The sequence below is a fragment of the Hippichthys cyanospilos genome, chromosome 19, assembly GCF_059441005.1.
Source record: "Hippichthys cyanospilos isolate Australia breed blue-spotted pipefish chromosome 19, RoL_Hcya_1.0, whole genome shotgun sequence".
Taxonomy (NCBI): domain Eukaryota; kingdom Metazoa; phylum Chordata; class Actinopteri; order Syngnathiformes; family Syngnathidae; genus Hippichthys; species Hippichthys cyanospilos.
The window spans coordinates 5,149,878-5,162,303 of record NC_142387.1 but is presented as its reverse complement, the minus strand read 5'-3'; the positions used below and the strand labels follow the sequence as shown (position 1 = coordinate 5,162,303).

At 38.4% G+C, this 12,426-nt stretch overlaps 1 protein-coding gene across 2 annotated transcripts; it reads left to right on the top strand.

The window, feature by feature from the left end:
- Window positions 1–278: 278 nt before the first annotated feature.
- LOC148407696 (palmitoyltransferase ZDHHC20-B-like) lies at window positions 279–12,173 on the top strand. 2 transcript variants are annotated; one of them, XM_088402421.1, is made up of 14 exons: window positions 279–412; window positions 2,909–2,935; window positions 3,032–3,126; window positions 3,210–3,330; window positions 4,143–4,212; window positions 4,327–4,359; window positions 6,060–6,180; window positions 6,511–6,546; window positions 6,707–6,845; window positions 8,305–8,431; window positions 8,561–8,650; window positions 8,729–8,838; window positions 9,679–9,726; window positions 9,834–12,173. In XM_088402421.1, exons 1-13 carry the CDS (start codon window positions 295–297, stop codon window positions 9,720–9,722), a joined length of 1,131 nt encoding a protein of 376 aa, XP_088258547.1. In that variant the 5' UTR covers window positions 279–294; the 3' UTR covers window positions 9,723–9,726; window positions 9,834–12,173. The 2 variants fall into 2 exon arrangements, with proteins under 2 accessions (XP_088258547.1, XP_088258548.1); XM_088402422.1 differs by lacking the exon at window positions 6,511–6,546.
- Window positions 12,174–12,426: the final 253 nt, after the last annotated feature.

The window sequence follows — 12,426 nt, the reverse complement described above, 5'->3', positions numbered from 1 at the left end:
ATTTTGACCTTGACCATTTGGCTGTGGTTAAAAATAAATGAAGCCGAAAATAAAGACGTTTTTCCAATAAACTTTAAGGTAAATAGTTTTAGATTATTTTTGCTTTCTAGATGAATTGGAATAGGAATAATCACAAACTTAAAAGTTTAATTCTGGGTACATTTTACAAAAAAAGCAAACTGGAATTCTTTCATTCATTATTGTTTTGGCATACGGTAACAATTTCCGCGTTGTGTGGATTCGCTCTAATGACGTCACACGCAGACACTCCCGTTCCCCAGTAGAGGGAGAAAAATGGCGCCCACGCACGTTCTGAGATGCTGTCAACGAGGATTAGCATGGATACCTGTGATTTTTATCGCTATGGTTGTCTGCTGGTCCTATTATGCCTACGTAGTGGAGCTTTGTATATGTGAGTAGACGCTTTTTCCGCCTCGTTGTGTTCCGAAACGTTTTTATTGCCGCCCTTTCCATTGCACCCGCCACACAACAAGGCAGCAGCTTTTTTTGGCCAGTAGGAAGTAAATGGACTGCAGCCCAATAATAAAACTGGCAAACCACATCACATCTCTTGACGCAGCTAATTAGCAGACCAACAACTAGCATTATTTTGACTAGCGCTATTTTTTAAATGATTAAAAACGGTTTGGTTGATCAAAACTTTTTTTTTTTTTTTTCCCCGTGCGGCATGTGTGTTAAATGCCTTGCTAACAGTTTTTTGGTTCGAGCTTAATGGGGAACTGGAAATATTTTGTCTTGCTTCAAATGGTTGTCTTGTCAATTGCCGGCTTAAAATGTGCGACGTTGCTATAACCTTCATCCGAAATGGAGCAAAAGTAGACGCTTTTGATTTAAACCAAGCTCTCAGATTTGAAGGTCTGTTTTTGTTCAATGTAAACAAATAACGACAGCTAGTTACGCAGAGGCTGAAAATAGAATTTACCAACAGTCTTCTCACTAAATATATTTCTAAAGATGCTCTGGACAAGAGATTGTTCCCGGTTTTGGGAACAACCAAAGTAATCCATATACACGTACAAGTAGAACAATACGGATGAGCGGTTTTGTGTAAAAGTGAAATGACAGAGAAAAGAGTGTTGCGCACAAAGAAATAATGGGAAAAAATGAACGTCACTCGATAATGAAACACCAATCCAACACCTTATCCATGAATTGTTTTGATTTGCCCAGGTAGTTTCTTTGTGTGTGTGTGTGAGTGTGTTTACACACACGGTGTAACACTGTACACAAAAAAAATCCCTGTAAATCTATTATGTTTGTCATTTATCCTCCAATCAAACTTCTTGTATTACTCATTGGGCCTTTCATCATCTACAGCAGTGGTTCTTAACTTTTTTTCCAGTGACGTACACCCTGTGATTTTTTTTTTTTCAGCCAAGTACTCCTTAACCAGCGCAAAACATTTTGGGGTTAAAAAAACATGCCATCGGGTCTGATTTAGAACCTTTAAAATAACTACCTTAAAACTTTAGAACAGGGGTGTCATTTAACTCATCAGGAGCCACATTGTAGTTCTAGTTTCTGTCAGAGGGCTGGAATCAATGTCAAGTTAAATCAATTTTAAGTGTGTTAGTTGCACACTTGCCTAATTTTTAAATCATAGGCCGGTAAAAACTGTTCAAAGGAGATATTGTCAAAAAAAAAGCCCCTCCCCCCCTTTTTTTTTCAAATTTGAAGACAACTTGCTAGTTTGGTATTTTAGCCAGAAACCTGAAGTCTAATCAGCATTTCGGCGGCCGCATAAAATGATGTGGCAGACCGGATCTGGCCCCCAGGCCTTGAGTTTGACACCCGTGCTTTAGAACATTTCAAACCACCTTTCAGACCAATTTGTATCGGTCCACAAAAAGAAGAAAAAAAATCTACATAAATGTCCTCTTTTAGATCATAGAAGAGATCTGTTAGCAAAAACAAATAACTTCATTATTAATAAATATTTTTTTCATTGAATAATTATAAATTAATATTTGATCACTGAAAAATATTCAACATAAAGTTTTCTCTTTTGGGATCTATTCACAAAAATAAATCAGTACCTTAAATTTTAATATTTGTCCACAAAAAAATAAAAAAATAACAGTAACAGCTCTCAAAAAGCTAATATTGTGGAGACCTTCCACATCATATCTTGAGATGATCTGAATTCAGAAAGTTTCCAATGAAAAAAAGCTGGTTGGCTTAGCAACGTGACATCCATGTTTTGTCTTCCACGACTCAGTTGTTTGCGTCTTCAAGTGTTTGACAGGTAATGAGAGGTGGATCGAACCTTTTTAGCATAGGGGAGAATCTCTCTTTTTAAAATTATGAAATTGAATAATCTACTTAACACAACAATTTATGAACTTATATTTTCCTGAAACATGTAGTTTATGTGATAATTATTTTTTTAAAGCATTTTAATGTCTGTTTTATTTAAAATCTCAAGTACCCCTCTCAAGTAGCACTCAACGTAAGGCCTCATTCGACAGCAAACAGGTCCTCACGCTAACATGTTGTCGTGTGAACAAGCAAGAAACTTATTAGATGCTGATAAGTGTGAGTTAATCCTTGTTTTATATGATTTTCCCATAGATTTCATACCGAGAAATTTTTTGTTTCTTCCAGATGCTTAGACAGCATTGACTATGTATCGCCACCGTGTGGCTAAATTATGTATTACTTTTAAAAGGCATACGCAGGTTTTGAAGCTTCTCCTCTAAAGATGGAACACAATTCCACAGGGCACACTCAAGTCTGTTGAGTCAATACAACAGCCACTGGTTTTGATGTACTCTTTCAAAGCAGCTCTAAAAATATGCATGTTGGATCGCTTACACAACAATGCTGTCTCGATTCTGCAATGAATCATTGTTTTTATTTATCATTTATATTTTGTTGTCTCTTACAGTCACCATCACTAGTATAGGAAAACAGGGTAAGCTTTGTTTATTCACATCTGCTGTGTATTTCTTCATTAGATTTGCACTTTCCTTTGAGACTAATATGGATGTTTTCCCAAATCTTCCCACAGTTGTATATCTCATATTCTTCCATCTCTCCTTCATCATGTTTGTGTGGTCTTATTGGAAGACCATCTTCACAAAACCAGCCAACCCTTCCAAAGAGGTACCGTCTGATCCGGAGTGACCCTGCTGTGCCATATAGGTTAAGAGTCTAAAATTTCCTGTTTTGTTTTATGCTTCATGCAGTTCTGCTTACCCAAGGCTGAGAAAGAGCGCTACGAGAAGGAGGAGCGGCCAGAATCTCAGCAAGAGATTTTATGGCGAGCTGCCACCAGCCTACCTCTTTACACCCGCACTGGAGCAGGAGGTATTAGTCAGTATTAGGCAGTCACATTGCATGTGGCATTTGTTTTTTTCTTCTTTGTTGGCCTTCTAAATGAACCCCACCTTCTTTCACCTCAGCTGGGGTAAGGCCCAGTTCATCTGCCATGTTAAAAGGGACAAGCAGTACAGAAATTGGATGTAAAGCTTATACGTCCAGTAGTATTTTTTACAGTGCGTTTGAAAATTATAGATTCACATTTAAGGGGGAAGTCAACCTGCTCCCCAAAAATGATTTTACTATATGTTCTATGTAGTTCTATGAATCTAAAAACCATTTTCAGATTAATATTGTGCTTGTGAAATGTGACTTAAGCCCCTTTCTTATCTACCACAGAGGGTGTCTTTTTTGCCACTTGCTGTTAACCAAATATGCCATCAAAGCTGCTCAGGTAACAACCATTCACTGCTCAGCTTGTCCCATGAACAATTTCAGAAAACGGGTGAGCCGCGATTGGTTGTTACTTGATCCCTGAGCAACTGTGATCTAATTTTCAGCGGACAGCCAGTGAAAAATGGCTGCCCCCTCAGATGGATATAAAAACATGGATTTTGCTTCTATATTCTTTTTCCACAAATGCAATATTAATCAAACTGTCATGTTTTGACTAGTGAGGCTACATAGAATTTATTTTAATAACTTTTTTGGGGTTGACTTCCTCTTTAACTAACAATATTAATACTGTATTGATTTTTTTTCATAAAAGGCAATGATTTAACACATCACTATATCATTACATTTTTTTCCCCATAACAATACTGATTTGAATTCTCATCCCAATTCTGATTCTTTTGCAGCAATTCGTTACTGTGACCGCTGTCAAGTGATCAAACCCGATCGTTGTCATCACTGCTCCGCATGCGACATGTATGTTTTATTTTTTTTTTTTTATCAGCTTGCAAACAAAAGACTCGTTTACCTTTCTATCTGCCTGTCTAATTGTATTTCTTGGGCCTCCTCTGTTCTTTTTATGTTTCATAGGTGTGTACTGAAGATGGACCACCATTGTCCCTGGTATGCCACAGTCTGTGTTTATACCGTGGGCCTTACGCATTATCAAAACTATCAGCTATCAAAACATAACAGATCACTTGGGTCAAATTTAACACATTGGAATATATGCATAGTTTATTGAGAGGACATATAAAAAGCTTTACAAAGATCTTGTCGATTTGTGGAAATTGGGGAATAGTTTGTGGTATAAATATGTCACATTAAAGATGAGGAATTGAAAAGCTGGAGCTTGATCATGATTCTCATACCAGAAATAAATGAAATCACACCACCTATTTCCGGTAATCCCAATCCCAAAGTTTCAGACGCATATACCAGCAAATAATTTTTCTCCACTTGTTTTTGTTTTTCTTATTTTTTTGAAAGTTATTTATTACATATGTTCTTGTTATACAGTGGTACCTCGGTACTCGACCGCCTCTATACTCGACCAAATCGGTGCTCGACCAAAAAATTCAAGTAGATAATGCATCGGACCTCGAACAGCTTTTCGGTTCTCGACTAGCCGAGCCGAGCCGACCCGAACGCGCTCCTCGGCCCTTCTCGGCCAGCGGGTAAGCGCCAGTTCAACTCAGACCCCCAGCGGAGTAAGACGTTTGTTCGAGTATTTCTTCCCGGATTTAAACTTTTTCGTGTTGCTCTAGCCCTTAATAATGGATCCAAAGAAAGACAGTGATAAGGGGAAGGCAAAGAGGAAAACAATGAGGACCACTAATGAACCGAAGAAGAAAATTATAGCAAAATATGAACGTGGTGTACGAGTGTCCGACCTCGCGTCGCAGTTAGCTAGCGTCATCATGGAAGGAGTAACTCCCTCCCGTCCTCCCCACATCCATTCCTGTATGCCATTAACCACTCTCCAAAACATAAGTAAATTATACAAAATGGTTTATAATGCTTTATTTATCTTTATCTTTATCATGTACTGCTTGTGCACATTTACTTGTGCACACATACTTTCCATTATTTCTTATGGGAAAATTGGTTTCGGTGTTCGAACAAATCGGTGCTCGACCACTACCTCAGAACGGATTATGGTCGAGTACCGAGGTACCACTGTATAGTTATTGTTTAAAAATCATTTTTGTACTCATATTTGTTACATGAATTGAAAACTGGGCATGCATGAAATAATTCTGACCAATCAGAAGTTCCCTTTCAGGTTATGTGTAGCAACAAAGATATTTTGTTTTCACCATAATGGATAGGTTCAGGCTGTTTTGTTAGTTCATATGTATAGCAACATAAATTTAAATGAAATCCACTGCTGATTTAAAATATATACAGTATTGTATTTGTTGTACATGTCATGGCGATGTTGTTGCATCCTTTAAAATAATAAAAAATAAGTAAAAAAGCATTTTTGAGGTATTAGGGTGAGAATTTCCCTTCTATTCCAAACAGAAAAGTGATCTTTAATTCTTATTATCGCGTTTGAATCATAAATCAAGGACCTTTTTCACATAGTTGTGCTTTTTGGGCGATAACTTAATACATTGCAGTGGGACTTTTGGAGATTTCGTGCATTTTTTTTTTTCGCCAACCAACAAATATTACTCAATATAATGTTGACTTTTTGCCCTCTTTGGTCATAATATACAGCTGTTGGACGGTCGGCGAGCATATATGGGCTAGGAGTATATGAGCTAACAAGTTGTTGGTGTTAAGGTTCAGAGTAATTTGAACCTGTCTTTCTCCAGGGTGAACAACTGCGTGGGGTTCTCCAACTACAAATTCTTCATCCTATTCTTGGCCTACTCGCTGCTTTACTGTTTGTTCATCGCGGCCACCGTGCTGCAGTATTTCATCAAGTTCTGGACAGTGAGTAAGGACACAGGCACATGGCCACAGTCCGGATCAAAACCTCTACATACACCCTAACGAATCAGACGTGTGTGGCATTGAGTTCTTCCTGTGTGTCCTTTGTCATCCTTAACCGCTATGCTTTTCCATGTTACACCCGCCAGCCAAACTGAGGGAATCATCCGATTCTCACACGTGCGGCAGCAAAACTGTGCCTTTTTACATCTTTGACGCTACTTCACTTCTTTGATTTTACCCACTGTGCTTTGTATTTTGCCTGCTCACCATTTTTCCTGCCTTGTTCTCTCCCGATGTTGCTAACAAGTCTTGTTTCTGTTTGTACTAAAGCTTTGCCGGAGAAAATCGGCTGAGAACTGCCCAAAGGTAACAGGGTAATCCTCCCTAAGCCTTTGGCAATGTTGATGAGATGCATGCATGCTTTGTCTGTCCCTCCGTATCTGAACCCCCCCCCAATAATTTTCCAGCGTATAGAGATATTATTGATGTCTCTCTCACTTTCTACTTCTCCCACCTCTCTTTTCAGAATGACCTACAAGAGACTCACTCACACGCCAAATTCCATGTCTTGTTTCTCTTTTTTGTGGCGGCCATGTTCTGCATCAGTATTCTCTCCCTCTTCAGCTACCACCTGTGGCTCGTCGGAAAGAACAGGTCAACCATAGGTAACTCCTTTTGTCCTGAATTACATCCATTCATTTGCAGTACTACTTTTTTTGAACCATTCATACTCGCATCTATGGACTGTTTAATTATTGAAATTAGGGCCCGACTGATTGCTCACTTTGCCGATCAAATTGGCCAATTATAGCCCTTCAAATATCAACTTAAAATAATCATCCAAATGGCAGATATTTGCCAATTATTTTTACTTTTTACCTTTGTGTAGCTCACCATTTACAGCAGTTGTTGTGCAGCACACAAGACCGGCATCATTATTTATTGCACATACGTTCATACCATAAATTTTATACTTAAATATGTACCATGAAATTTCGTCTCTATTTGTGGATCTGTCATTAAAACAAAACATTTTTTTACAAGCAATGATTGGGTGAGCAGTACGAGGTCGTAGTGCAAATAAATGACTTGGATTTCGCTGCTTTATACACAATTTAAAGTTGCACTTTGTTTCAAAAGAAACATAAAATAAATAGGGAAAATTGAGCATACATATGTTAAATTTGACACCCATTCAACTATTATTAACACACATGTGTGACAAATAATATCCTTAAAATTTATTGATAGTGTTCCTCAGAGTACAAGTCGACCTCTCTTAGTTGACCCCTCAGTCTACTCCTGACTTTAGCTCGTATATAGATCATGGCGGTCCAATTATAACACATCATGTGTGTTATTAAAATGACAAAATTATGGTACTTTTAGACACACTTCTTCATCGTATATCAAATAACATCCTGTTGCGGTTATTTGGGTGGGGGGACGAGACGACTGTGAGGTAATGTACTGTACGTTCGCGTAGACACAAATTCTGAAACTAATGTTGCAACAATAAAATGATTTGAAGTTTCAATGCTTTATTTTTTTTAAACAGCTGAATATCGATTTGTCCAAAAGCCCTAACAGTCATCATCACTATCTGATACGGCAATTAGCAGCTGAATATCGATTTGTCCAAAAGCCCTAACAGTCATCATCACTATTTGATACGGTAATTAGCTCCTCCCATTTAACTCACAGACGTTATTATCTTCTTCCTCGTCATTCGTTCAGATGCGCTAAAATGGATGGGTACTGTGTCGAATTAGAGGTATATATGATAATTGAAAACGAGGGGAAAAAAACTCGACTTGTACTCTGAGAAATACATTAACACAATGCGGAACACAATGGATTCTGTGAAGCAAAAAGCTTATTTAAACAATATATCACAATTGATCTCTGCTATTCGGAGGGAATAGGTACCAGGCTGATCCGTGAACATTGAAAATTTGCGTATATAATTGACACCTGTATTTTTTGGAGTTTGTTTTTTAATTAATCAGCCAAATTAGATCTTTTTCTGCCAATAATCGGTCTTGGCCAAAAAAAAAAAAAAGTCACATCATACGGCCCCTAATTATTTCATTTATGACCTTAGTATATTTATTTTTGTCTCAGAGGCATTCAGAGCGCCCGTTTTTAGGACCGGGTCAGACAAGAATGGCTTTTCATTGGGGTTCCGGAAGAATATTGCCCAGGTGTTTGGAGACCAGAAGAAGTATTGGCTACTGCCAGTCTTCACCAGGTATTAAATTGTCCCATTTATGTGGTTGCCATGTTAAAAAAGATATAAAAAAGTTTGAGAAGTTGTGCTTACTGTTATTGATTTGCTGCACCTGAGTGTTGCTTGCGCATTTGTCTTGGTTTGTCGCAGTCAAGGAGACGGTCTGACATTCCCCACCCGGCTCGTCAACGCCGACGTGGAGCAGCCGACAGTCACCTCCTACCCAGACCCTAACAAAAGGTGATTACTGATCAGGAGGGGGTGAGAAAAGTTTTTTTTTATGCAGGTGTCAGAGTTCATCAACTGTTTTATTTGCAGTGAAGTGACGGTGAGCCCGCTCAGTGAGTCACAGAATCGCCTCCTCACCAATGACCAAAACACCAACAGTATGATACAACACCATGGGGCTAATAATCCCGTTATATCAGGTGAGTACCACCGGAATACTGAAAAATAGAAATTCGTTTACTGGGAGATTGCCCCCTGGTAGCTAATTAAAAAACTGCAGATAAGGCACATTGGATGCTAGGCAAAAATAGGGTTCAAAATATGAGAAAAAATTAGCAGCTTAGAGCAACATGGTTTCGAAATCATGTTCAATTGCTAATTCAGGTCGCTGAAAAAAGCTCTTTATTACCTTGACAATGTATTGTATGGCGCCTGTTGCCAGCGTTTATTACATCATCTAGCATTGCCTTGATGCTGACAACCTTACAGTTGCTTTTCGTAATGATCACTTTTGAACAAGCCAGGCAGTCGCAAATGTGTTCTGTGGTCATCATTTTTTTTCATTGAACATTATCAATGGTCAAGGCATTGCCTAAAACCTCAGTTTAGATATAGATTGTAAAATAAAGAAATTTTGATTGTCAAAAAATATATATAGATATTTTTTTTAAAAAGTGGTCATGCATTATTAAGTGCAAATGTGATTTTTGTCTTCTGTGTTTGTATTTGCTTTTCACCAACAAATATCTGCGTACTGTTCAATAACAATACAGGTTTCTTGTTCTAATTTTATTCAATAGCTACAGCTATGGAGAGAGGAGAAATATAGGGTGGTCTGATTACTTTAAAATCACCTGTGTGGTGATATTTTGGCTTTGCAGTTGAAAAAAAGAGTGGTAAACTATTGGCAGATAGGACAAAGACAGTTTATGTTTACACACTTTTATGTTTACATTTACACACCATCCATCTAGCTCATTCAATGCCAGGGACGTATTTTCAAGTTGAAAACCAATGTGTCTTGTTGTTTTGTTGCCCAGCCACAACTGACGTCACCACCGTCTCCATGGAGAGTGAATCCTAACCAGGTGATTTGTTGTTTCTACATGTAACAGCCATTTTAGTCGCGCAGTTAAAGCAACAGCAGTGAGATAAGCAATTTATTGACTTGACGCCACCTGATTGGCGTTTACAGGAGCGACTCCTCAATCATCCAGTCTGATGCCTTAAGCTGTGCGACACTTTGGCTCATCACCATGGTGACGGCCCCCAGTGCAACCTCAGAGTAACTATGGAAATGCATTCCGTTTGCCTGTCACAGCACACAGCCGCGTCCACGGCATTGGCGTTTTTCAGCATGCAGCAACAACGGCTGCCCCACCCCCCCAACACGCACATACACACACTTTTTATCATCGCTTTAGCTCACCTGAATTGCTGGACACTTTTGGTTTCTTTTTCTATCATATTTATGATGATTATGGATATCCTTTGCAGATTTTTTTTTTTTTTTTGGTGCCAAAAGCTACCTGCGTCTACATTAAGATGGTCTCACAAACACAAAGCTGCACTCAAAAGTGGGAGAAATGCTGGATCAATACCTTTTTTTTGAAGAATTCAATAATGGGTCTATAGTTTTTCTTCTTTAAACCGTATTCTTGGGAGATATTTTTGTAAACATAAAATATTTCCCAGCACAGATATCCCAGATTCCTGGGTCAGTGGACTGTTTTTGTATGAGCACAAGATGGTGCATTTGCACTGCAAAGGTCATTGATGTCCATCAAACTGCTTGTTTGCAGGTTGGCAACGCAACACAAGTTGAATGGATCATTTTTGTGTATGTTTAGAATATGTACCCTAGGTGTTTTTATTCATTCACTCACTCATCCAGAATGCAACCCTGACGTTCTGTTACGTCTGCAGTTCTCAATGAATTCTACATTTATTTGCCAAAAAAAAAAGGGCTGCACCAGCAGGAGCTCAGACGTCTGAACCGCAATTGTTTACAGCATCCTTAGCTTTACCTTAACCTCTATGGGCCAAACGTCGTTTAAAAGTCATGACGCTTTCTTTTCAAACTGGACCTCTTGCTTGTCGCGTTGTCTCACTCTGAACAGCAGATGGCAACATGGCTTTATTTTACTCAGAAATGTGATCTCATACGCTCATGTTTTTGGTGGTGAAAAAAAAAACATCTAATCATAATTTGGCTTTGTCAGCTTGTCCGAGCTTTAGCTTCTGTTTCTGTCTCATGTCAGTGGCAAGCACAGGGAAATCATCTAGCTCACAGTATCTCACCTCTATCATGTTTTTTGGTTTGGTTTCTTTTGCACACAATTTTTATTTATAAGATGACCAAATGATTTACCAGGGAATTCTGTTCCACTTATGCAACTCTCCCATTACTACTCTCACAAACGTGCAATTCTTGTCTGTCCGATTGCATCCAAAGGACAGTTGCTGGATGAGCCTCCTGCTAATTACATCCCACGCTGTACAGGTTTACAGCCATTCATATATTGTACAGAGTGACCTGTGGTGTTGTATATTGTTTTTCTGTCATAGCTGTGCTACATGTAAACAAAACAGAAAGTGTGATGACAGAATTGACACTGCCTCCTCTCTGGATTTTGTTTACCTGTCATTATTCAAAGTAATTGGAAGAAATGGGCTTCTTAACTCTTTCATTGCCAAGCGTTATGGGAAACGGCAACCCCTAAAATGCCAGCCAATCTAGCATTTTCACTCATCTTTCAAGGCCAACAGTATATTTTATGCTATGTCTACGTAAACAAGGGAGGTATCAAATAAAAGAATGATATCCATTCCTTAATTTGAATTACAAGTATGTAACGTATGTGTAATATGTATGGCTATCCTCCCCAACATGAGCAACACTGCCATCCAATGGTCACAGTTTATCACTGCAGTGCTCAATTGGCTTAATATTAAATTAAGCACTTGTCAAGGGTATAAGCTACCCTTTCATAAAAAAATAAAAATAAAAAATAAACATTCGACAACAATTCTCATCATTGGCAGACAACAAGTATTTTAAAAGTTGCCCAAGAAACTGACTTGGCGTGAATGGCAAACAAATTTATTTATAGTCAACTCAAACATTATAAGCTGGAAAAAATCCACTAATAACCATTTATTCCAATTTCCCATTGTTTGGACCTATCATCCTCTTATTTTCTATAAATGGCCTCTAATCTTTTTCTGGGCTTTTGAGCCTTGAAATAGACGTGTGCGTGAGTATTTTTGCACTGTGTTGTTTTGTAATATTATCGTCTTGAGACAAATGCTTCAATGCAGCAACTTGTGTTTGTTTTTTTTGTTTTTTTTATATATATATACACGTTGTACAAAGTGTATAACGTCGGAATAAAGCCCTAAGCATGGCGCCTCACTGTCAGAAAATGATTTTATCTTGTGTGTCAATGTGCAGTAATTGAAACTGAAGGTGCATCATGTTTGAAAGTGGCTTTACTCTGCTGTGTCCTAATAAATGAAGCCATAAAACCACAAATAGCCATGTGCATTTGTCATTTTAGCTTGATGTCAGTTCCGTGAGACGTTCTCAGAGTTTTGTCCTGTTATAGGCAAATGGTCCAAAAATACCAACTTGTCCCCTCTGTCTAGCTTCTTTTACTGTCATCATTTAAGTTCAAAACTGATTCTTCAGAATGGTGATAGCATATGAGCAGACAAATTGTTTTGGTCTTTTTTTTGTGTGTGTGTTTGGGGGGGAGGGGGGGGGGGGTTGTTGGTCTCAAAATCAA